This window comes from Doryrhamphus excisus, chromosome 6 (assembly GCF_030265055.1).
Source record: "Doryrhamphus excisus isolate RoL2022-K1 chromosome 6, RoL_Dexc_1.0, whole genome shotgun sequence".
NCBI classification, from domain to species: Eukaryota; Metazoa; Chordata; class Actinopteri; order Syngnathiformes; family Syngnathidae; genus Doryrhamphus; species Doryrhamphus excisus.
Genome location: NC_080471.1, coordinates 11,576,320 through 11,601,942, shown reverse-complemented (window position 1 = coordinate 11,601,942; position 25,623 = coordinate 11,576,320). Strand labels below are relative to the sequence as shown.

General features: G+C 43.6%; 2 protein-coding genes across 3 annotated transcripts in view; one reads left to right on the top strand and one right to left on the bottom strand.

Moving 5' to 3' along the window:
- Positions 1–23,233, top strand: part of cttnbp2 (cortactin binding protein 2) — a 53,508-nt gene extending 30,275 nt beyond the window's left edge. Inside the window, exons 3-23 of one of the 2 annotated variants that reach the window (XM_058074615.1) lie at positions 3,484–3,714; positions 9,010–10,396; positions 11,720–11,983; positions 12,697–12,796; positions 12,881–13,031; positions 15,092–15,292; positions 15,382–15,499; positions 15,641–15,910; positions 15,991–16,086; positions 16,735–16,814; positions 16,974–17,060; positions 17,237–17,336; positions 17,424–17,579; positions 17,990–18,162; positions 18,319–18,497; positions 18,570–18,796; positions 18,895–19,041; positions 19,248–19,299; positions 19,529–19,631; positions 19,707–19,811; positions 21,509–23,233. In XM_058074615.1, the coding sequence (XP_057930598.1) occupies positions 3,484–3,714; positions 9,010–10,396; positions 11,720–11,983; positions 12,697–12,796; positions 12,881–13,031; positions 15,092–15,292; positions 15,382–15,499; positions 15,641–15,910; positions 15,991–16,086; positions 16,735–16,814; positions 16,974–17,060; positions 17,237–17,336; positions 17,424–17,579; positions 17,990–18,162; positions 18,319–18,497; positions 18,570–18,796; positions 18,895–19,041; positions 19,248–19,299; positions 19,529–19,631; positions 19,707–19,811; positions 21,509–21,757 (4,476 nt within the window). In that variant the 3' untranslated portion in view covers positions 21,758–23,233. Of the gene's footprint in view, positions 1–3,483; positions 3,715–9,009; positions 10,397–11,719; positions 11,984–12,696; positions 12,797–12,880; positions 13,032–15,091; positions 15,293–15,381; positions 15,500–15,640; positions 15,911–15,990; positions 16,087–16,734; positions 16,815–16,973; positions 17,061–17,236; positions 17,337–17,423; positions 17,580–17,989; positions 18,163–18,318; positions 18,498–18,569; positions 18,797–18,891; positions 19,042–19,247; positions 19,300–19,528; positions 19,632–19,706; positions 19,812–21,508 lie in introns of both variants that reach the window. The other variant, XM_058074613.1, reaches the window with a different exon arrangement.
- Positions 22,937–25,623, bottom strand: part of cftr (CF transmembrane conductance regulator) — a 27,588-nt gene continuing 24,901 nt past the window's right edge. Inside the window, exons 22-27 of the mRNA XM_058074616.1 lie at positions 24,541–24,768; positions 24,298–24,453; positions 24,106–24,195; positions 23,858–24,030; positions 23,683–23,788; positions 22,937–23,532 (exon numbers count right to left, since the gene is read on the bottom strand). Of these exons, the coding sequence (XP_057930599.1) occupies positions 23,317–23,532; positions 23,683–23,788; positions 23,858–24,030; positions 24,106–24,195; positions 24,298–24,453; positions 24,541–24,768 (969 nt within the window). The 3' untranslated portion in view covers positions 22,937–23,316. The remainder of the gene's footprint in view (positions 23,533–23,682; positions 23,789–23,857; positions 24,031–24,105; positions 24,196–24,297; positions 24,454–24,540; positions 24,769–25,623) is intronic.

Below are 25,623 nucleotides of genomic sequence, written 5' to 3'. Positions count from 1 at the left end.
ATCAAGAATAAAGAAAATCAATCAATCAGTAATAAATAAATATAATAATAATAATAATAATAATAAAACGGCAAATAATAAAAACTTAAGAAACCACATATAGTTGGTGGGTAGACAAATTATTTTTTTCCAGATTAAAATTAACAAAGCATTATTAGAGCCCTGTAGACATGACAAAACACAACTATAGTCACATTTATACTTTTTTTATTTACAACATATTGCGCAACTGCAGGGTCTTGAGACACATGCTAACTCGCAAACTAGAGAGCTAGCGACCTAAACAGTAGCCTTCAAGTTATTTCCTTTAAACTTAAATAGCCAAAAACTTACCACTTCCACACAGATAGGGAGGATAGCTATTAACAGTTATTCAACCTTTAACATGATCATTAATCAAACGTAATAATTTTTTCTGGGTACATGATACCATACAGCATCCATATCAAACTTGCGCGGGCCGCACTAACATTAAACTTTCATATCAAGTATCATATCGTGTTTGAGACCCCTGATCTAGGAAAAGGAAAAGTTGCAAAGTTGCTGTTCTTTTTGGGCCTGGTCCGCTGTAACCCTTCATAGATGTTTCTCTCTTTCTGAAACGTTTAATGGAACATGTGAGCCAGAATCATATCGATAGCTATTGCCAGATAAGCTATCCTCTCAAGAAGGGACTAACCTCTCATGATTCTCTTCCCTGTGACTCCTCCGTCTCTGGCCAGAGATCAACATGCCTGGAAAGGTTAATGCTAATATTACTGAGGTCTCAGTGGGCGCCGTTGCAGCGTGATAGAGTTACTGTTGCCTCACTTGTAATACAGCGGTATTAAGCCCCAGGCAGCAGGTAAACATCTTTATTTAAAGCTCCTCACACTGCCAATGCTGCTTGGCTGCAGGTCACAACTCGGATCATCACCTAAAATGATTAAAGGCAGCCACTTACAATGTAAACAAAGTGGCTCACAGTCTTGTAATGGCCGAAGATAAACAGAATTTTGTCTTTAATACTTACAAGAGTACTAAACACGTTGAGGATGGTTTCCACAGTACATGCATAGCTAGTTGTTCATTGAAATGTTGTGTTGGTCCATTCTGCATCACCGGACCCAGTGTGGTTGCGTCTGTGCAAATCCAGCATCACGATCAGGCCTATTATAACCCCAAATCAAATCACTTTTTCATATTTATTTTTCGACTATTTCAACTAGTATTTACTGTATATATACTATTTCCACAATAGTGTATTGGAAATGTGTTAGCCTTGATGCTGGAATTTAAACACTAAACACACTAAAGTGCTTTTGGTCAGCACTACTGGGAACAAACTGTTTTGTGTGTCAGTAACTAATGAGCTGGGCTTATCCACGTCTGTCTCAGGCAGATAAAGTAAATGACAGAAAGTTGCAGCTTGTACGCACCCATGTAAAGTCGGGATACCAGCTTTTTACAGGAGAAACCGACTGGACAATCTGGAGTTCAACTGTGCTTTGTTCACAAAGTAGCTGTCTGTGAAGTGGTGCGTGCGGAGGAGCAGTGAGCGTGACGAAGGTCTTTAGCTTACCTGAAAAACTTCCCGTTGCTTACTGCTGAATCACAATTCTTACATGTCAAAAAACACTTTCTGGCTGTCATTTTCAAGAAGTAAATGAAACCAGGGATAACTTAAAAACACACCAACCTCATATGTTACTTCCTGTCATGTAGAACAAGAGTACAACATTTTAAATATACTATATACTGTACATAAGTTTGAAAAGTTTCAAATGTAGGATTGGGACAATTTAAGTAGATTTAATGCAGGGGTCTCATACTCAATTTACTTGGGGGCCACTGGAGCTAGGGTCTGGGTGAGACTGGGCCGCATCAGGTTTTCCAAAAAAACAAAAACGCATTTATTAAAAACAAAATTTTTTAAAAAAAACTTCAATTTGGTTCCAATTTTCTACAAGAAAAGCTCTGATAAAACATTCCACTGTTCTTAAATATTTTTCTACACAAAATAAGATGAAAAATAAATAAACAAATCAAGAATAAAGAAAATCAATCAATCAGTAATAAATAAATAAATATAATAATAATAATAATAAAACGGCAAATAATAAAAACTAAAAAATAAAAGAAACCACATATAGTTGGTGGGTAGACAAATTATTTTTTTCAGATTAAAATCAACAAAGCATTATTAGAGCCCTGTAGACATGACAAAACACGACTATAGCCACATTTATACTCTTTTTATTTACAACATATTGCGCAACTGCAGGGTCTTGAGACACATGCTAACTCGCAAACTAGAGAGCTAGCGACCTAAACGGTAGCCTTCAAGTTATTTCCTTTAAACTTAAATAGCCAAAAACTTACCACTTCCACACGGATAGGGAGGATAACTATTAACAGTTATTTAACCTTTAACATGAACATTAATCAAACGTAATAATTTTTTCTGGGTACATGATACCATACAGCATCCATATCAAACTTGCGCGTGCTGCACTAACATTAAACTTTCATATCAAGGCAGGGGCCTTAAAGTAGTGTCCTGCGGGCCACATTTGGCCCGCGGGTCGCGTGTTTGAGACCCCTGATTTAATGCGTTTAATGATGATGTCGCATCATCAGACATGTATGTGGACACCTATTTACAATAATGTCATGATTTTTTCAATCACACAAGTCACATAGATGGATTATTTTGACTCATCTATGTGTCTGTACATAGCATTTTTAAATGTGTTAATTTTCATTATATTAGTTTGTTATAGTATATTAAACTGAACTGTTTGTATTACTTTTACTTATTATTATTATATGTGGTTTCCTGGCTAACTTTGTCTTATTTGTCTGTTGGTTATCCTTAGGAAAATTTGTTTTTGCACACAGTTGTTTTTCCACCACCCTTTGTCTCTTTTCTTATTTAAATATGTCGCTGCAGCTGTGGCTCACAAACATTGGCATGCCACACCCGTTCCTGTATGTTGTTTTGTGGTCACGTGTGAAACGTGTGTTTACGTTCCTGTGGAAGTCTGAGCTGGAACAGGGATGATAATCGTAAGAGGATGCAGCTGTGTTGGTTTCAGTGGAGTTCGGCTGTCCTTACACGTCAGATTATTCCTCCGCCCCTGTTTGAATGACTCTTGCATCCTTATGTCTGTAACCTGAGAGGAAGACAGTGGAGGGCTGATTGCTCCTGGTTTTGGCCTGGCCTGCTGGGATGGAAAGCTATTCCTCATCAACAGCTTTAGCAGCTAATTAGCACTTTGAATGTGTCACTCATGTGGATGACTAATGAATGTCTCGGTAGCCTCTTTCACACAGGCTGTATCAGAGGCGTAACATTTTAGCCCACCTTTATCCATCTGTGCTTTTCACACAGAACTCTGAAAACCAGGATATTTCTGTGTACCTTTCACACAGCAACAGTAGTATTGAACATTTGGTATTTGTATTTAATTTAACAGCCTGTATTGTTTATTTTGTCTACAGGCTCAAAGGAAGGAAGTGTTCCTCCAAGAACGGTACAGCCACTTCAGTCTGACCGACCCTTTCCTGGCACTCCAGCGGGACTTTGAGTGCGGCGTCCCGAGAGGTGACAAGGAGCGGCGGCCCCTGGGCTCCAGCCCTATGTCTGTCCTAGAGGCTGTCATGGCACACTGCAGGAAGATGCAAGAGCGCATGTCAGCCCAGCTTGCTGCTGCCGAGAGCCGCCAGAAGAGGGTAAGAACACCCCCCCCCCACCCCCCCGCCTGTTGCCTCGCCTGGCTCCCCCCCTCACCCATGCTGGGGTGTGAATGTGGGCCATCATTATTGCTGCAGGTCAACTTCATTCCCGCTCTTCTGGTGTGTCATTTCTATTTTCGCCGCTTGACTAAGTGTGTTTACGAGTGTAGTGTGTTTGTCCTGGAGCCTCTTTTTGAATTATGTGAGTACAGATGTGAGCGCCTCTCCCCCTTATGCTGGGAGGTATGATAGTGTGTAATTGTTTGAATGAGGAGAAAATGCGAAAAGCGCAGCGTAGAAAAAGTGACTAAAAGGGGAAAAAATGCAGGCCGTCCCTTCCCTGAACTTTCTGCAAATAACAGAGATTATATAGGCGAGAGCCAGTTGGAACGTTTGGAGCCAACCACACGCGTGAGGAGGAGGTATGGGAGGGTTGGGATTTACTGGTTAAATATATGTATTTGGTTAGTTTGTGTGCGTGCTACAGTATAATATACTAGATCTTTTTAAATTCAGTTTCTGACCAGAATGCCACATACTGTATGTTTTTTTAAGCATCCCATATCAGTTGGGTTCTAGTATATACTGTATATGGCAATACATGACTAGAGTACAGTTTTTCTAATTTACGTCTTGATCTGGAACAGTGGCAAATGCTGCATTTAGAGAATTTCACACTTTTGGTATTTAAGTTTATGTAAAACATGATTCCTATTTTATTAGGCTGAAGATTTTCTTTTAAACAGGACCTATTATGCAAATTTTTCAGCCTTGTGTATTGAGTTGTGGACTCGTATAGAGCAGCTACACATCATAACCAGCACTGAAAGCATTCTAGTTCTTCCAGAATCTGCTGTATTCCAGCTGTAATTCAGCTGTATTTCTCTGGATTTTGTGGTTCCTGCGAAAACAGTCTGTTTTAATGTAATCCACCCACGGCCCGCCTGCATTGCATAGAAACACATCCGGTTTGTGCCGCCAACTTTATTGGAGTTGATATATGGCAATTTATCTTTTTAAAATGTCCAGAGTGTACAGTCTGACTGCAAAGTCCGAAGTTTCTCAAGAAAAGAGGTTACTTCGAGACATCTCTCAATGATAAGTAGCTGTAGCATTTTAGTGCATCGGTGACGTGTAATGTGTTTTGCAGGACTACCACTGTGTAAAAAAACTTAGCAACCTCGCTCCCTCTATGCTATAACGCGACACAGACAAGTGCTTTTGCTCCATGACTTACACAAAATAAACACAGTTAGGACACTCGCCACGTTTACATGAGGAGATTTTCCTCTTTCCGAATGGAATCTTTCCGAATGATGTAGCAGAAAACAGTGTACACATGGAAAGGAATATTCCAATCTCCTGTCTACATGCAACGCTATAATGGAATAAACGGAATAGTCAATTGGGCATGCGCAGTAAAACGTAAACAACATCACGTGATTCATCGAAGATGGCAGACGAGAGTGTGATTACCACGTTTGTTGGGACAGTTGTCTGATGTTGAGTGGAAGCTGAATTTTAGGATGACACGTGCTTCCGTCATCAAACTTTGTGGAAGTGTGAAGGGATTCACAGCTGAGCATGCGCTGAAAGAACGCACCCTGACAACTTTCCGATTGAGCGGGTACAAGATACCTCAGATATCGGATTGGGGAAAGGAATATTCCACCCTTGTGAATCCGATTATATATTCATTCAGATTGGCACTTTTTTCGGAATGAGGTGTATACAAAGGTTAGATTCTTTCCGTTTGAGCAAATAACCCGAATGGAATTGGAATCTTTGGGTCCATGTAAACGTGGCTACTGATAAAGTGTTACTTACTGCTTGCCCTTGTGACTCTTCCACACGACCAAGTAACGTTGAAAAGCCATAGGGCTTCAGCAAATCGCTTAGTCCAGCTGCATACTGACCCATGTTCACAAAACAGTCACAGTGTGACATCATTTGGCAACGTTTAACATGAGAATACAACATTCTAACTACATTTATAGGTCAGAAAAGTGGAAAAGGCATAATAGGTCCCCTTTAAGCTCACAAAACCAAGACATTCTCACCAGGCACCAAAACAATTGTAATAGCAACATTTATCTGTGCCAAAAGGAAACGTCCACCTAACTACACCACCTATGGTGTTTGCAGCACGTGGGCTGTTAGTTGGCGTGGAAACAATAAATCCTAGCGGGTCTGAAATGAAATGCCTCAGGCGTACTGCAATCCCGCTGTTAAAGTTGCAAATGTTTGCTTAAAAAAAAGAAGTTGTGTTTGCGGTGCAGGATGGCTTTGACCTTGAGATGTTTTAGGTGCGCTTTATGACACAAAAGGTGGTCACCGTAAACCAGAGAGCGAACTTTTGCAGGCACAGCTGCTGGCATGTACCTTGTGAGGCGTAAAACGAGCGATGGAACAAGAAGCAGCTTCAGAAGGAGAGCGGCTGCCCTCAGAGGCTCTTTGGGTTGCCGGGTAGAGTGAATTTCAGCCGTACTGTCAGCGCTATCTTTATCCCTTCATCCCTTTCCACTCTCGTCATCCTTCTGCTGCTGCTGAATTATCCACGAGGGCTTGAGCGAGCTGAAAGCAGGCAGGGCGTTTGTATAGAACATTGTCAAGATGGGCTTACAGGCAGAGTGAAGACCCCCATGAATCAGTCATGAACCCCGAGGACCTCCATCACACATAGCACACTCCTAAAAGTGAGAGAGAGGCTGTTTGTGTCAATGAATGTGCTCCAAAGGATGTCTTTTAAATAGGGATGCACATTTCTTTTCATAACAGTTAACTGTTTATATCTATTATTTTTAGCATGTGGATTTAACAGTAGTTTGTGCACTCTTGGACTTAAGAAAGACTCAAACAAAGTTGGGTTTGACACACTGTATCTGTTGATGTGTACAAAAAACTACAATTAACAATACATAAAAAAACAGTGGTGGCTCAGAAGTACAAAGTGGAGCTCTATCGGGTTCAATAGTAGTAGGGGTAAAGGGCTGGTTGTCCACGGCCATCATATCTATGACAAATTAATAAAAAGCTTTTGCCCTCGGGTCATCTAGGGCAAACCTTTTGTACTTTTCATACATTGCGGTGATTGGACCAAGTCCTAGATGTCAGGTTTCGTCTCGATGTTGGCATTTCAGGTCTATATTCTGCTCTGTTTAAGCTCACTGTGTTTGATATATAGAGGTGTAGAGGCTGCATAGCAGGAATTAACAGCAAAAAAGACGTATAAATGTTACTGTATGAAGACTGCATCAACCATGTTGACAGTCTGTCGTCATGGGGAACGTGAGATGGAAGCGCTCACTTCCAAATGTACAAACCTCATTGTCTGAAACTTTGGCATTGTTTAACACGAGAGTACAACATTACAACTACATTTATAGGTCAGAAAAGTGGAAAAAGCATAATAGGCGCCCTTTAAAATAAGCTATGAAAATAAATGTAACTCTTGGTCATTCTTATTTTGTGTAAGTAGCAGCAGTCTTAACATAAGAAAAAAGGTTGGAGACCCCTGGGCAAAGTAAGCGAGCATAATATTTTATTGAGTCTTTCCTTCACATTTCGCAACCAACGTTTAGGCCTATTTATTTAAAAGATAAATGTGGATTTTTCTATTGAAATGGAAAATATTATTTTTGTGCTTCTGCTTACTACAGTTTATCCTCGATGTTTATCCTGTCTAGTTATGGTGCACTAAAACCATGTCTTTTTTTTTTTGCACTGGAGCTGTTTGTATTCTGGTTAAATTATGCTCCCAAATACAAACGAAATGTATATTTTCATTTGCTTTTGTTTCATCTGATTGCAGTATGAAGATAATATATGCCATATTGCCATATCATATCGTATTGTATCGTGACGTTCATTGAGATTCCCAGCTCTAGTGCAAATGTAGGTAAAGGTACAGATTTCAGATTCTGTTTACTTTAAGTTCTTATTGTCTGCTTGCTTTGGTGCCACATGAGACCCACCAGATCCAGCAAGAAAAACATGCTATGTCATGGAAGTTGGTACCCACTTTGTAAAGTTCTGTACCACCACCTACAGGACTGGAGTGGAACAGTATCCTTACATTGTCATATTTTTTAAGCTAACATGTTTAGGATTGCTTGGCCTTAGAGGTGGGCTTTCTACTGAATGACATCAGTAATTTGACTCCACTGTCATGCCCCGAATCCTCCTCTAAGCATCCAAACTCCAATTATAATAGCAGTTACACACGTTATTGATGCCTCAGAGCTTCACTATGGATGGATGGAATGTCTCTTGGCTAATTTAGGTGGAATGTGATCGCGTCCCTTGTGTTTTGCCTGTGCTGCCGTCATCTATTCATTTATAAAGTCTTCCGCTTTGTGTTTGCTGCCCAGTGTGTCAGCACATTATGTTGTTGGGAGGTATCAGACTAGCCTAGAACACATCTAATCTTCTCCCAATTAGCAGCTAGTCGTGCCACCTCCTTCCGAGTAACAGCTGGGCTCCGCTTGTAAAGTCCTCACTCGTCCTCAGCATCAAGTGCCGATTATATTTGCTGTCTGATGCTTTGGAACAGGAGGGGTTTTATTTTGGACAGCAGCCTTGTTAGAGTGATGGAGCCCCGCTTAAGCCCATCACCCCTCAGCCAAGCTATCGCTGAGCTAATAATAGCTGTTGTGTTCCAATTATAGTCAGCTAAGTCATAGAAATTGAATTGAGGCCTTTTCCCCGAGTCACAAAAACGTTTGTTTATGGTTAGACAAGCTCCCAAAACGTCTACATTTGAAGTTTCAGACCCTGTCCACAGGAACAGAAAATGAAAATATTCTTTTATTTTATTTTTTTAAGTTATTCGTCCAGGTGAGATTACATGAGGAAATCTTCCTGTCCACCCGCAAATACTAAAACAAGTCAAAACAATGTGGTACATACAACAACCTGTATGTAGTATCATCCTATCGCCGAAGAACACACACTTGTTGTGTGGGTACTGCAAGCGGATTAAGTCCCTGACCAAAACAAGTGTGAAGTAGTGATGGACTTACTTTCGTATTTACTGTTGTAGTATATTAACTACAACAAAAATGAACAATATGAAACAATATGCATTTATAGTCTATTGTACAGCAGAACCTTGATTTTCTATCATTTGTTCCAAAAGATCAGATGAAAACCGAAACATACAAAAACAGAATAAATTCAGTGCACTTAAACATTTCATCAGAGCACGGCTTGAAAGGAAGGAGACGTTGTTACTATCATTTGTGGTTGTCGACAGAGCTGCCCATTCTAAGATGCATGTTTGTCTTGTGCTAGCTGGAGATGGAGAAGCTACAGCTGCAGAACCTGGAGCAGGAACACCGCAAGCTGACGGCACAGCTGAAAGATGAGCGCGAAAAGAACAAGCACATCGTCATGATGCTTGTGCGCGAGTGCAAGCAGCTGGCCACGCGTGTGGTGGAGGAATCGCAGCACTTCGAAGAGCTTCAGGCTCGACTGGATGAGGAGACCCGCTCGTCAGGCCGCCTGCAGGAGCAGCTGGGTGCCGAGCGCCAGCATAGCCAGCAGATGGAGGCCAAGATGGAGAAACAGCTGTCGGAGTTCGACACGGAGCGGGAGCAGCTACGGGCTAGGCTAGGGCGTGAGGAGGCTGAGAGTCAGAATCTACGGCAGCAGGTGGATCAGCTCAGGACTGAACAGGGAGATGTAAGGGACGGCGCCGCTCCAGGCCAACCTGCTGTCAGCACCTGCGTACCACCTACACCCACAGCTTCTGTGTCAGTGGCCACAGAGCCCATCAGCTCTCGAACAGCTTCCTGCCAAACAGACCAGCCCCTCACTGAGGTGGAGGGTCCCAAGAAAACTCCACTCACCATACCCGTCAAACCTGCCCCAGGCCCGTATGCAGGTCTGAGCCTGCCAAAGACAGCCGGAAGGGGAATCGGCCACAGTAGCTCAGGTGGACTGACACAGGCCGAGAACGGCTCAGAGGCCCAATCCGCCCCCCACAGCATACCCAGCGGGGTCAGCCCGCGGGTCCAAGCGGCTCGCTACAAGTTCCAGGAACAGGACCAAAACGGCACAGCCTCCCAGAGTCCTCCGGCCCGTGACCTCTCGCCAACCAACCGTGACAACTTTGCTGCCAAGCAACAAGCACGCCACACAGTCACCCAGGTCCTGTCACGCTTCACCAGCCCCCCAGCAGGCGGGAGTGGACCACTACGACCAGGCCTGCCTCATTCTGCCTCAGAGGGTGGGCCTTTCCCCAGCCGCCTGAGCCATCCCATCGGCCTTAAGTCACCTACAGTGGCCAGGATTGACAGGGGCAACCCCCCTCCAATCCCTCCCAAAAAACCTGGGCTCTCCCAGACCCCCTCTCCTCCTCATCCGTCCATTAAGGGACTGGGGGACAGCAGCCGCTCTCATGGGGCGGGGCTAAAACCAGCTACACCCCAGCTTCCACCCAAACCCGCCTTGGACCTGGTACCAGCCCTGACGGCCTCTCAGGTGGGTGCATGCCCCCCCTATAGCTCACCGGGGCCTGAGCAGTCGACGTCAACAGAATGTCCCCCACTCATCACCCCTGCCACCAATGTTTGTAGCCCCTCTTCCATAAACCCCCTTCCCACCTCCCTCTCCATTAGTGCTCCATCCACCTGTAGCCCCCGCGCCTCCACAGGCAATCCCCTGGCAACAGCATCAGGTAAAGGGGATTCTCCAGTTCTTGCCACTGCCTCTTTTCCAGCTGTCTCTTTGTGGCGCCTAGCCCAGCCTGGTAGGGAATAGCATAGCATAGCCTAGTAGAGAATAGCTTAGCATAGCATAACATAACCCAGCCTTGTAGGGAATAACCTACAAAGGAATCGGGTCATAGACAGAAGAGGTTGTATTTTCATTTCTCATCCTCTATACTGTGGGGATGCTTTTTTTTGCCACATATTAGCCTAGTGCTGTTGCTGGCCACAGCCAGATTAGTTTTAGCTGGAGAAGAAACATAAGAAGGCACACTGACACTTTTAATAGCTTCCTGTTCCTGTCCTCTCTGAAGCTGATGCCAGAGGCTGTTCTTGCCTCCCTTTTTGCCTTTCAATCCTCCACTTAGCATGTTGCCTTCATGCATGCACCCCTCAGCTCCACACTTCACACGAACCCCTCCAATTAACCTGTCACCCTCCTCATTGTATGTGTGCTTTTGATGTTAAACTGTTGTGTGTTCCAGTACAAAAGACATCAGGAATATTACAACACAAGTTTCACTTTAAATAAGGTTACAAAAAACACACAAGCAGACATACTGTACATTTTATTTGGTTTTAAACACATTCCTATAGTTTACTTACATCTTCAAATAATTTACCTTGTTCATATTCATCCTAATTGTTTGGCTTGCATGCTCTTATTGTTTTTGCTGGTAACTGGTCAGGCAACGTGCTAGTTAGCGTTCCCATAGTTAAACAATAGTTGAGTAACCTCATTTAACCTGAATACATAATTAATATTAGGGCCAGCATGGCTCAGGTGGTAGAGTGGTCGTCTCCCAACCTGAAGGTTGTGGGTTCTATCCTCTGTCCTCCTGTGATCATGTCGAAGTATCCTTGGGCAAGATACTGAACCCCCAGTTGCTCCTGATGCTGCGTCATCAATAGATATATGTGCAAACAGTGTCAAAACGCTTTGAGTGCCTTGGAGGTGGAAAACCAATATTGCTGTTCAAAGTCCTGTTCCTGTTACCTGGTTCTTTCTGTGATAAATATGGTTATATTGCCTTCTCGCTCAGAACCAGCAGGAGCCGCCTCCCATTGTCAGGATATGTTTTCCTTAGGCACAGGTGTCAAAACTGAAGGCCCGAAGGCCACATTAGCCGCATCATTTTTTGTGGCCCCATGAATGTGTGTTGTGTACTCAGGTGTCTTCTCTTCCCTCCTCCTCCTGCTCCTCTTACTCCTCAGCACTTCTAGTGTAGTTCTCCTCCCGTATACCCTAGTTTAACCTGTACCATCCCTGCTGCTCCTCCCCCCACCCGCAGGCTGGTGTCCCTCCATAGTACCCCCTCTCGGCGGTGGCGGGCCTGCTGCCCTGGACGGCGGGCGCCCCCTACTCCTCCTCCAAGCTGCTTCCCAGGGAAATGTCACTTTATTGTCAATGCTGCTTAACCAACCTGACCCGACCACAACCACCGACACCCACTGCACCACTGCCATGGAGAACCAGCCCCCTCATGATGACCAAGACCACCTCAACCACAACCACACATCTGCCTTGTTTGCTGCTGCTCACAACGGACACGCAGGTGTGTAACCACTGGTTGGGGTGTACACCAGTTCATCAGCCATTATTTAAATGATGGATGCCACTGACAGGTTTGTATTGATTGATTATTGGTGGAAACGAACGCTGTGACTTGACACTGTGACCATTGTTTGACATTGCAGTAGTCGGCAGCCATGTGAGACACCACAACATGAAACATCATTCACTCCAATGCACACCACCAAAATATGTCCATTTGACTTCATCACATCGATCATGACATGTTCCACTCCGGTTCTGTAGGTGGCAGTCATGCAAACTGTAAAGTGGGTGCATGCAGCAGGTTTCTTTCAGCACAGCTCTGTCTGCTTTGAAGTGGTGGGTCACTGCCCCAAAGACCATCATTGTACAGAGTACATTTTGCAAAGAAATCTCTTTGAAAACAAATGAATAAAAAAATATGTTGATCAGAGTACATGTGAGTTGAGGTTTTTTAGGTTAAAATTGTTTGGGCACTGATTCAGAACAGCTGCTTTCAAAAGCAACATCTGTGCTAACATTGTGTGTTTGGCAAATCCCTGCTCCACTAAACACTTCCACCTATAGAACTGGAGTAGACAACAACTTTATCCCGCTCCATTGAATGCATACATTGATGGATGTCGGCTCGTTGTCATTGTCAGTGTAGTTGCTTCATGGAAACATTTTAGGAGGTTGGCTGCTGTGATGAATTCTTACTCTTGTCTCTGTCAGAGTGCGTGAAGCTGCTGCTGTCTTCCGGTTCGCCCGCTGAAGTGTCCGACCAAAATGGATTTACACCTTTGCACTTTGCTGCCTGCCATGGCCACAATGGGTGAGCATAGACAGCTCATGCTAACACACAAATTGACATATTAAAGTATAAAGTATGAGGCTAACTTTGGTGCCCCACCTCCAGCTGCGTAGAGGCTCTGCTGGCTGCAGGAGCAGCTGTGGATGCGGCGGCGAGCGGCCTCCAGACCGCTCTCTTCTTGGCCAGCGAGGCAGGAAGGAATCACTGTGTCCAAATGCTGCTGAACGCTGGTGCTGACCGCTCCCGAACTGTTACAGTAAGTCTACATTTTAGTGTTGCAACATTATCATCTGAACATTATCTTAGTAAAGGCTGAATTGTTGTATTGGATCTCTTTAGGATGTTTATCTAGTGTGTATGTGTAAGGGAAAGTAATCAATCAAAATGTTGACAGAGAGCCAGGTCCCCAAAGTCACCCGCTGACCGGCTTGCCTTCAGGCAATGTAGAAATAAAATCACCAAGCAAATTAGTTTAGCCAAAATCGACCATTTCAAGGACAAATTTTCATCCTGTGGCACTGACTCCATGAAGTTCTGGAATTCAGTCAAGTCTATGGAAAATAAACTCAACTCCTCACCTTCCCTCGTCCATGAAGTGTGGCAACACAATTGTCATGGATAAATCATGCATGGCCTCGCTCCCTCCCTCCCTCGCTTTGGCCGTTCAACGCGAGCCTTGACTGCCCCAGTTTCCAATGTTGCTCCATTACCAAGCCCTCCTCCACCCAGTGATGTTGACCTCTCCCTTCATCTTGTTTCTGCATCAAGCCGAGTGGAACTCATCAAGCCAGATTCAAATAGATCTGATGCAATGATAGGTGTGAGCACAACCTTATTAAAGGGGACATAATATGCTTTTTACATTTTTCTGACCTATAAATGTAGTTAGAATGTTGTATTCTCGTGTTTCTGATTAAACTGCTGGTGTGTGATGTCGCATGGTTGGGCTTCCTTATATGGGCATGCGCTGTAGGCCAGATACTATCTCCAAGCTCTTCTTCCGCCGCCCTACCCCAAGATCTGCTTCTGTGTTTATGGTGTTAGCAATGTCTCACAGAAAGTGTTTGTTAGAGTTTAAGGGAAGGCTTGTTTACAATTCCTAATGTTGCATCAGGCAGAAGTGGTTGGAGTTCCTGATTCCCTACCAGCAAAAGAAAAATTTAGATTTTGATTTTAATCTGTCAACTCCATTTCACACTGGAATATTTTGTGAACATGGGCCAGTAAGTAGCTGGACTAGCATTGATCTGAGTCGTATCATCGGATTTGCAAGCTACCTTTGTAACAGTGTTCAGCGAGTGAAGTCAGAAAATGTCTGAAACACTGAGCACCTTTAAAGGTGAGTCTGAAGGTTCCATCTTAGGCCCAACCTTGTTATTCCATCTACATAAATGATGTAACCAAGGTTTTTCATGCCTTATGCCGATGACACCATCATCTATTCATCAGGCCCTTCATTCCACTCTGCCGTAGCCACCCTTCAACATAGCCTTGTATCCATTGCACTTTTCATGGCCTTCACCTGTGTCTCGGTTCAAAGACAACCAAATGTATGTTCGTCAGCACCTACAAATACCTGGGTCCCTGGTTGGACCACTCACTTCCTTTCGAATTTCACATGAATATACTGCAGGCCAGATTGGGTTTACTTTGCCGTAAGGCCTCTTTCACTCTCTCTGCCAAATGTCCTGGTAAATGACCATACTACCTATTTTTGATTGGTGGTGACGTCATCTATAAAATGGTCTACAGGTGTGCCTTAACAGAAGGGATGCTTTACTATTCAGCCATCAGTTTTGCCTCTCATGCACCTTTTCTCAACCAACTTGTGAAAGGACTCTTCAAGGGACAACACCTCAATACCTTACAAATGTTCAATTAATGGAAACAGCTGAAATTACAATTAGAAGCTTTTTTTTTTACACAGTTTGTATCAAACAGAAATCGTAGTGGTCATATCTAAACAGACATTTCTAGTTTTTTCTGCATTCAATTGATTTTGAATCCCGCTTCATGGTTTTCCATGGCAACCAGAAGTAGCCCCATTAGTTGTCGTGGATGATGGTCCCCATATATTTAGATGCAGGCTTTGTGTTACATTTAGCTTGCTTTCTTCACCCATTCTCACAGCTGCTATCGTGTGGCAACCTCCTGCTTGGATCTATTTTTAACAACCGGAAAATGTTGGCCAGTGGGTGGAGTCAATCATGGCGATCTGCAGTAACAATGAAAGGGATGTTGAAAGTGGGTTAAGTGGAAAATCAATTAATAATAAAAATATATTAAAATATATCTTTGCTGCTTTGTCCTCTGCAGGACGGCTGTACGTCTCTCCACGCTGCTGTGCGCTCGGGACACGTGGACACGCTGCGTGTGCTTCTCTGTCACCCTAACACCAGTGATCCCACTGCAACCTTTGACTCCAGCGTAGCTCAGACGCTGCCCGCCTTCGTCCTGAACCAGGCCAACACTGACGGATGGACGGCCGCACACATGGCAGCCGCTCTGGGCCAGAAGGTGACAAAATAAATGAAGCTGTCTTTTTCAGCAGAGAAAATGTGTTCCTAATGAGAAGGTGTTTCTAATGAAGTAGTACGTGTGCTCAGGACTGTCTAGGGGTGCTGTTTAGCCACAGCGAGCAGGGCATTGAGAGGAGAGATAAATGTAATCGCACCATTCATGATGTCGCCACAGATGACTGCAAAGATCTTCTTGAAAACCTAAGTAAGTGTTTTTTAATAAACAATTGGAAGGATGTGCTCTACATTAGCGTTGTTTTTTGGGGTTTTTTAATCATTGCTTCTGAAAGTTTTCCCAGTGTTTGGGGACCCCTGCTCTAAACTCCTTGAATGGTGTCTCTTGCAGACCAGTACCGGGTCCTTGTGCGTCTCAAGTTTTCTGATGGGGGCGGAGCCATTGGTCCCCTGTGTCACATGAAAGATGCTGATGAGAAGCGGGTCAATGACATTCATTTGGCGCTGGGCAGAATATCAGTAGACCGCTCCATGCACTGGTCTCAGCTGAACACTGCCATAGGCCACGCCTTCACTGCCCACCTCCACATGGTGTGTGGGGAGGATGCACAGCAAGCCCCGCTGGGCCTCAGCCCCACCAGCATCGCCTCCATCCTCATTGGTGAGAGGCCACGGCCCACTAACGCTCCCTCCTCATCTTTTTCTTCTTCCTGTGGCCAAAGCTTGTGTGTGGCATTCTAGGAGGGACTGAGTGGCAGCCCGGTCAGGAGCTTCCTGTCCTCCCCTGGGATCTGGTCCGAAAACCTCACTGCCAGGTCATCACAGTGCGACTAAAAGGTAAAAAAAAAGGGTCTACAACATTTAGTGTATGTAACAATCACCAATGTCCAATGAAAGCACTTAAAAAAAATCAAAATACAAAGAAAAACTTTTAAAAAATAAATAACATTTTAGTGCTTAAACGTATGTTAAATCAAGGATGTCCAAACTTTTTTTCATCGATGGTCGCATACAGATAAAATCAAAGGATTTGAGGAGGCACTAGGATAAATTTTGTACATTAATGGTGCCAACAATCCAATGTAGGTCAATATACGCTAAGTTATCTGAACAAAACATCCCCATCTTAGCTTTGTTTCATAGCTGACAAAGCAAATAGTTATTATAGTGTTATAATACCTAATAACGTATCTTTTTATTGAATTAATTTTATTTGTACAATAAGCCACAGGACAGAAATTTGAAGGAACCCAGTCTACATTAAACCCATTTTCCTTTAATTCAATATCATCCTGCTATTGAGAAAAAGTTTATTGAAAAATCATTATGTTTGTTATTGTGTAGGCTCATAATTTCCCGCAGTTGTAGGTCGTTTTAATCCTTTTACTGTGAATTTGGTTCACTTAGAGTTCCAGTACAGAGGTGTCAAGTACTACAGGTTACTCTCTTGTGTTAAACTACTTTGTGTGTTCATGTGTTTTACAGGCCTGTCACAGTTGTGTCTGGATGAGCTGGCTATGGAGTCCCTCTTCCCTCTGCCGGTCCTGCTTAACTACGTCCGCTTGGTACGCATGCAAAATTTATGTATCGATTGTTCCTGTGTGTGTGTGTGTTTGAGTATTCACCATTGATACCAGCTAAGTTGATTCATGTGTTTTTGATTCCTGATTCGGCATGTGCAGAGTGAGAAAAAGCTATATTTGTTTTGATTGGTTCATGTTCAGGTGGAACAATACGGGAGTCTCATTTTTCATGGAGCTGAGGGCAGTTGTCAGGACTACATCGCCTCTCAGCTTGCTCGCTGCATCAAGGTGTGTTATGGACGATGATGATGAAATATCAATAATTTGTTTTAACTGTGAGAAAATAAGGGGACATTACAAAAGGATAGATATAGAGAAAGGCCTGTTTTCTCATTGCGCTCCAGAATATTAGTGAATGTGTTCAGTTTCCATGGCAACACTTTTCCATCTCCTTCGTCCCTCAGTCTAAGCAGCAGGAGGAGGGCCATGTCTGTGAGGTGATGAAGGTTAAGGTGGAGCACAGCCTGAGCAAGGAGCAGCTGCTGGATAACTTGGTATCCTGTGGTGAGATCTCACTGCTCACTCATCAGCATCATTTGCATCATCAGACAGGATTTCACCTTTCCCTCTCTGTCCCCACTTCCTGACCAGGCTTCCTAGTGCCGGTACAGGGGTCTCGTCATGGGCGCTGTGTGGTGCTGCTGCTGCAGGGACTGGAAAAGGCAGCATCGCTGTCGGGCCTGCTGGGGGACCTGTGCCACAGCTTGGACAACAGGTGCTCGGCTGTCCCGCTCATCCTCAGTGCAGGTACGCCTCACAACAGAGTTCATCGCCCTTTTACAGTCTTGTATAGTTGTGTTGTATATTATCATTGTATTTAAATGTAATAATATTTACATGAACAAATTACATTATTCTAGAACCTCAGTGCTTTTCCTTGGCTAATTTGTCATTAGAAGATACATTAAATAAATATTAGAATTTGTTTCATTAAAGTTGTTGAAGTTACATTTAAAGGTTGTTCATGTTAGTTAATTCATTCATTAATATTATGCCAGGTTTTTTTTAGTTTATACTCAAAACTAGGGCAGAAAAAATAGAGCCATAATATTCTCAAGGTTCCACTGTATTCTGTTGAATGTCACTATTTTTTTTTTTAAATATATGCATAATCAAATAAATAAATGAATTGACCAAATCCATGTTTGTCTCTTCAGGTCCACATCGCTTCTGCGAGCGCAGCTTCCTAATCGCCACCTTGTCAAAGCCCCGCCTCCAGGGCTCAGAGCTCCGCCTCCAGCAGCACTTCCGCTGGGTGACTCTCCGCTGGGACCAGGAACCTCTGCATGGCCTGCTGGGAAGACATCTACGCAGGAAGCTGCTGCACCAGGTCAATCTTTAACAACATCCAGGAAATAATCCAAATGATCTTTTCTAGGGTCAAATCGTTAAAAGCTTTATCAACAAAAGGTGCTCATTTGTTGTGTTTAAGATGGATAGTATTAAATTTGTTTCACTCAAGGTAGCTCCTGTGTCTTGCCTCCAGACAGGAAGTGGCTCATGGTCACCTGATGGCGCCAAGGAGAAGTCGGTGCTGTGGATAAATCAAGTTTGGCAGCAGCTCAATGCCTGTCTGTCCCGTCTGGGAACCCATGAAGCCTTGCTGGGTCCTCAGCTTTTTCTGTCCTGCCCCGTTGCTGCCAACGACACGCAGGCCATTATCAGGTACGTGATGGTGCTAACGGTTGTTGAAAAGCACCATGTTGATGTGTCATGTTGACTTGTATGCTCGCTCAGCTGGTTGGCTCGTCTGTGGAACGCTGTGGTGGTCCCACGTGTGGAGGAGGCCATTGTCTCTCGAGTAACAGCCAAGCGCTCATCTTCCATTTCCTCCTCCTCGCCAACGCAGAGGCCGTTGCCTAGCAACTGTGGGCTAAGTGCTGGTCAGCAGGCAGTGATGAAGGCTGCCCTCAGCATCCTGGTCAACAAAGCCGTCCTCCTGGGCTGCCCACTTCCTCGTCATGGTGAGTGGGTGGGACTTCTGGGCAGAAAGTGTCTTGAAAAATAAATTACAAATGTAATGAACATTTCAATTAAAACATGTATTTTGTGTCCATAGAAGTTGTGTTCAAGGGCGGAGCCTTCCCTTTGGCCACCATCGGCTCCTTTAAAGGCAGGAAGTGTCGTGACGGGGCCAAGTTGAGGCGATCCAACACCAGCCCTCGCAAGAAGGGAGGTTCAGCCACAAGCTGGGGCTCCTTTCGAGAGGGTAAGAGAGGGGAAAAGATCACTTTTACTCATCATTTTTGTACAGGGACTGTTTAAATAACAACACAATGCTTGAAACATGCCAGGAAGCTGCACAACAAGATTGTATTACACATGAACATTTATATTGTAACAGTTCATATTATTGCCAACCATAATGTGGTTCTGATGTTAGCACATTATGACTAGATTCAAATGTGTTTGCAGGCTCAGTCTCCACCACTGATGTCAGCTGCATTGCTAACGGCAATATACACAGGTTAGTACTATTATACTTAACTATAGTACAGTATACTTAATGTTAGTACAGTGCTGTTTGTAACTACTTGGAAAACAAGTCAGTTATACAAATACTTGTTATATACATACATACTAAAAATTATTTTTTGTTTTCCTTAATGAAGTGGCCGCAGCATGTATGCACTGATGTAGTGTAATAGAAGTGCCAGCAGGGGGCAATGTTGATGGCCATGTGTGTTTGTCCACAGGGAGTCTTCATCAGGTTTGTCTTTGTTCTGTGACGACGAGACAGACTTGATCAGAGAGCTGCAGTCCATGTGTTCCAGCAGGTCCGAACCAGACATCAGACAGGTACAGTACATCGTGTTCCTTTTCACCTTCCACCTGCGTTTACATCGCCGTCATCACAGTAGTCAATGTTCACAGATCTCTGTGTCCAAAGACGACATAATTGTGTTCACGAGAGAGCCTGTTGGTGGTCCATCTCCAGTGCCAGAGCAAGAAGTAACCTTCAGCCAACCAGCTCAGTCGGTGAGGTGCAAGAAATACACACATCTAGGGTGTTCAGGAACACAACATTTATCCATATCAAAGCCTGACTGTTTTATGATTGCGTGCTTTACAAAGATATACCGTGTCCATATAGTCTTCTTTATTATTACAATGCCATGTATATAATAAATACCAATGGACTCCTTGTGCAGAGGCTGCCTCCTATTGGCCAGTGTTATGCATTACAATGGATGCATGCAGCATGAAGCATCCGGAAATTGCATGGTTCAACACACCTGGGCTTTGTGCTCAAGATGCTTTCCAGATAAAGTTAAAGAGTACTTCAACGTTGATTATCAGCTTACTTCATCTCAAAGTCTGGTTCTTGGCTTTGTGCTCAGTGCGCTTCACAATATTCTACTTCTGTGAAAATGAAGCGATCTCAGCCAGTGTTTTTTACGCAAGATGAGGTAAGGTAATCATTATGGAGCATTATGAGCCTGAAAGAAGTTTGGGGTTTTAAAATGGGGGGGACTTCCATATATTATATACACACTCTCTGCCCTCCCCCAACCTCTGTTTACGAAACAAGTTCAGGCAGAAGTTATTGTATTTGGTGATTTCCAGCATCTATCTACAACATTTCACATGGGACTGTTTTTGTGAACATGAATATGAAATACTGTGAAAAACTGTTGCTGGAACCAGAAGCAGTGTGCTCTCGCCGGGAAAGGTGTATTCATTTCGGACACGGCGTGCGTCCACACGCCTGGCCTCTGAGCTCCACCACACCAACGGCGCCTCTGACAAAGTTGAGTCCCACATTGAGGGAGGCGTGGTTGCCACACGTTCGGCTTCTCTTGAGCTCCACTGCACCAGCGGTGCTACATTACCACTATGTTACCACTCTGAGTTATACACGGTAAGTCAGGGGTCTCCAACCAGTAGGTCATGAGCTGCCAGTAGCTCCTAAGCACTTTTAAATTAGCTCTACAAAGACTTAATTCATTTATTATCACTACAAATTAAAACAGACCGTTTAGGCGGGAAGCACAAATCCAAGGAAATACAGCTGGTGTAGGTGCAGATTCTGGAAGATGTATCAAGCTAAATTGTGTCTAGCCGCTCTATAGGAGTCCACAATGAAAAAATGAGCATAATTGGTCCCTTTTAAGAAAAGTACAGTGAAAAAATATTTTTTTAAATGTCATGTTGCAATCTCCTAAATCTACTCGCACTGTGTTTTATGGAGGTGGCCCCGCCTCCACCCATCGAGTCAAAGAGATTGTATAACTGGAAAAAGGGCTCACTCTGTTCATGCCATTGTTTATGGAACAGAAAACAGAGACGCATGGACGTGGCAGTATATTATACTGCTTAAATTATTCTTGCTCCCATGTCCACCGGGTACTCGGTAAATGGTAATGTCATCTTCAAATGAGATACACAGTGAAACAGTGGCGCCAATTTTATGATGAAAGTTTAGTTACCATGGTGTTATAGTTGCTTTAAAAGAGAGCCACCTTTGTTGTACAAGCAACATTGACACTCAACACTCCCTGCTAATGCACTAACCCTGCCTTGCAGTATATCCCCCAGATGATTTTTTAGATGTTTCTAACCACACTCACACTTTAACCACAGATCCATGTGCCACTCCACAGCCCACGCAGTAAGTGGCATGCTTTTCAACACTTTAAACACCGCTCATCACTTTTCTACTCTTCTCTGTTCAGACAGCAGTACAGAGTATTGAGCGCCGATTGGGCCCGCGTGTCAAATCTCAGCTCCCTATTCCCAGCAGGGGGCAGCAGCCTCGGGCTGCCGTGGTCAGTAACAACAACAAGAATAGCAGCAGCAAGCAAATGCCTTCCAGCTACAGCAGAACCAGCAGCAAACCGAGGGTGGCACCGAACAGCAGCAGCAGCATGAAGAGCCAATCACCCGAGGACATTTGGGTCCTGCATGACAACAACAATAAGTAGACACACCCACTGCCCTGCCCCTTATATGACAACCAATCACACGAGGACACCGGTGTGTCAAAAGAACCCCCCCTCCCCCCAATGCCTCACCCCTCCCCTCCCTCCAGGATGTAAAGACTGGCTTCCCTAGGCAACCTTTAAACTTTGCTCTTTGTACTTGTGATTTTCTGCTGTGCTGCAGTCGTATACTTGGGGACCAGCGTGTTGTTGTAGAAGCTTTATGTCTACTTTTTTGATGGTTACTTTGCTGGTGGCTCCTGTTGTTGCAGCGTCAGCCACCAGAGGGCGCTGCCAACTAGAAGGGTATTTTAGTCTTTCTTACGCTCTGGGGTACTTTGACCACAATCAGGGTTCTATTGTAAATAAGAAGCAGTTAGTGCTCGCTAGGCTCGTGCACGTGATTATGATGATGATAATGATGTTGTACAATGATGAAGACCTCCACTCTGGAAGACATAAAAAAAAATAAAAGTATTTGTAAAGCGGTCACTTGTTCAAAGTGGGGGGGGGGCAATAAGTTGTAGATGTCCTTTGTCTACCATAAGCCATATTACAACATGTACCCTTCCCCCTCCACTCCAATGCCCCTTCACGCGTCCCATCAATCACTGTGTTCTGTGGGTTTTTTTCTTCTGAAGGCTTTATTTTATGTGGACAATGTTTATAAATTATATAAATATAACATCTATACATATGTACAGAAGAGACTATAGCCCTGATTCAGATGTGTGTTTTAAAAAGTTGTCTTTCAAGCACAAAAACATTAAAATCTTAAAAAGGTATTTAAACTGTTTCTTTATTGTGAAGATTACTTTTACTTTTCTGTTGCATTAAAAAATGCATATACATTCATTATTTGGATGAAAAATTTATCTCTAAAATTATAAAAAGTTATTATACAAGACTTGTTATAGGGAAAAAACACTTTTGAAGGTACATGTTTTTTTTTACACAACTGTTATGTACATTTTATGTACAGTTATGTTTATGTTATGTATGTGTGTATATGTATGCTAAATGTTGCAGTATTCCTCACATGCTGCTTTATTAAAATGTATTTCATTTATTTAGAAAATCTGGTATTAATACTGATATTTATCATATATATTTCCTAATGTTTGCGCTAGCTCTTGACGAGTTAACGTGAACATCCACGACATAAACACATGACCACAAAAAAATTGTCAAAATCGTTCATTTTTCTGTAAATATAGTTGATTGAGCATTTCTACATTTATGTTACTATGATGTAACAAACAGTTCAGTTGTTGGTTGAAAACATCACAGTTGCACATCCGGGTACCTTTGACAAAAACTAAGTAGTATTATTCCGTTACAAAGGAGCGGCGTTCCTCACACGTCACCAAATGTTTCCAGTTGAAGGAGGAATTACTGGCTTTTGCAACTCATCTTCATCGACTGAGTACCTCAGCGTGTCTCTAAAGTGCTTCAATGTCGTGTGTGTGTGTGTGTGTGTGACCAAATCATCATCTTCTTAAATCAGGCTTTTACAACAACCTGCAGCAAAAGTATATTTTCTCTCTCCTCATGTGTGTGTTTTACAGTCGTGTGTCCAGGACATCGTCCTCGGCCTCCTCGGGCAGGGAGGAAATCTTGGCGCTCTGTGGCGCCGCCCTTTTGCTGGAATTGAGGCGGTGTAGCGAGGGTCCCAGGCGAAGGCGGTCCGAGGGGCTCATGGCCTGCTTCAGGTGACTGGTCTCATTCAGCAGCTTGTGGATGGACTCGTATGTCTTCATGGAGCTCCCCTCGATCATCTGACAAGGTCAAATGTGACTTTTTCAAAACGTATCTTCTACATGTCCAGCCAACTGTTGGCCATTTTTTCTTAAAATGTGCTTCTAAATATAAAGTACTCTATGCCATAATAAAGGAAGATGAGTTACGTTGAAAAGAGAAGCTCTCACCAGGAATGACTGACACTCCAGCAGAGGTTCCACTCGATGTTCCGACAGGATTACGGTGCAGGCTGAGAAGGCCTGCTTCAGTGTCTTCCTTAGAACCTGCAGAGTTCTGGAGGACACATAACGACATGATCATGCTGAGTATAGGACAGTAGATGTGGACGTTGTGGTTACATACATGGGGTCCAGGTAGGCGGAGGGCTCGTCCAGCAGGAGAATACGGGCCTTGCTGAGGATGGAGCGAGCCAAACACATCAGCTGCTTGTGGCCGTTACTCAGAACGTTGCCGCCATCTTCCAGCTGGAAGTCCAACTTGTCCGGGAACTGCTCAATCACCGACTTCAGGCCCACCTGACCACACACACAAACAGGGACTTGTGACCTTCTCCTAATGACCCTAATGTATTAAGATGGAAGTGCTCTGACCTCCTCAGCGACCCTCCACAGCTCATCATCACTGTAGCGTCCGTGAGGATCCAAGTTCATGCGAAATGTTCCAGTGAGGATGAAGACTTTCTGTAGATTAGAAACAACCAGCAGTAGAAGGATTGCGTTCTTTTGACTTGATTGTCTTGATTGCCAGCACTTAAAATGGCAGTGGAAGTTTTTTTTACATACCTGTGGCACCACTCCAAAGGCCTTCCTCCATGTGTGCAGGGAAACAGAGCTCCACGAGACGCCATCCACACAGATGTCTCCATCAGTGGAGGCCAGACGCAGCAGAGCTGAGAACAGAGTACTCTTGCCTGAACCAGTGCGACCCAGCAGGCCCACCTGGCGGAGCGCAATACACATAGATTTACAACAGGTAAATCTAGCTATGCTATCCTATGCTATGCTATGCTATGCATCCAAACTTACACTCTGCCCGCCGTCCACTGAAAAGCTGATGTCACTGAGGACGGAGCGTCCGGCCTCCGTGTACTTGACAGTGAGGCCCTTCACGTCCATTTGACCTCTGTTGGGCCAACAGTCGTGAGCGTGGGGGTTGTCAATGACGAGGTCACCTCCTCCTTTTCCACCATTGCACGACGATGTCTCCTCTGAAGGAAGGTCGATGAACTTGAACACTCGGTCCACCGAACGCATCTGATTGACAGGATGGATAGCACTTAACTTCTTTTAACACTTTTAGGAGAAAAATGTAGAATTTATTTTTTTTTACAAAAATCTGCATTTAATTTAATGCAAATTTTGATTTATGTTTACATTGGCAAGACGATCCATTTCTTCTGGATGTAGGACCATTGCTTTTGAAGATACAACAAATCTGTGGACATACTGCAGATTCTAGGGTATATTTTATGGCAGGGGCCTCAAACATGCGGCCCGCGGGCCAAATGTGGCCCGCAGAACACTAGTTTGAGGCCCCCGCCTTGATATGAAAGTTTAATGTTAGTGTGGCCCGCGCAAGTTTGATATGGATGCTGTATGGTATCATGTACCCAGAAAAAATTATTACATTTGATTAATGTTCATGTTAAAGGTTAAATAACTGTTAATAGTTATCCTCCCTATCCGTGTGGAAGTGGTAAGTTTTTGGCTATTTAAGTTTAAAGGAAATAACTTGAAGGCTACCGTTTAGGTCGCGAGCTCTCTAGTTTGCGAGTTAGCATGTGTCTCAAGACCCTGCAGTTGCGCAATATGTTGTAAATAAAAAAAGTATATATGTGACTATAGTCATGTTTTGTCATGTCTACAGGGCTCTAATAATGCTTTGTTAATTTTAATCTGAAAAAAATAATTTGCCTACCCACCAACTATATGTGGTTTCTTAAATTTTTATTATTTGCCGTTTTATTATCATTATTATTATATTTATTTATTACTGATTGATTTTTAAATATGCTGGATAGGTTTATGTACATATGTGATATATATGCTTGAAATAATAGTTTAAATATTTATTTACATGATAAATGGCTCTTAAACCTTTTTATATGT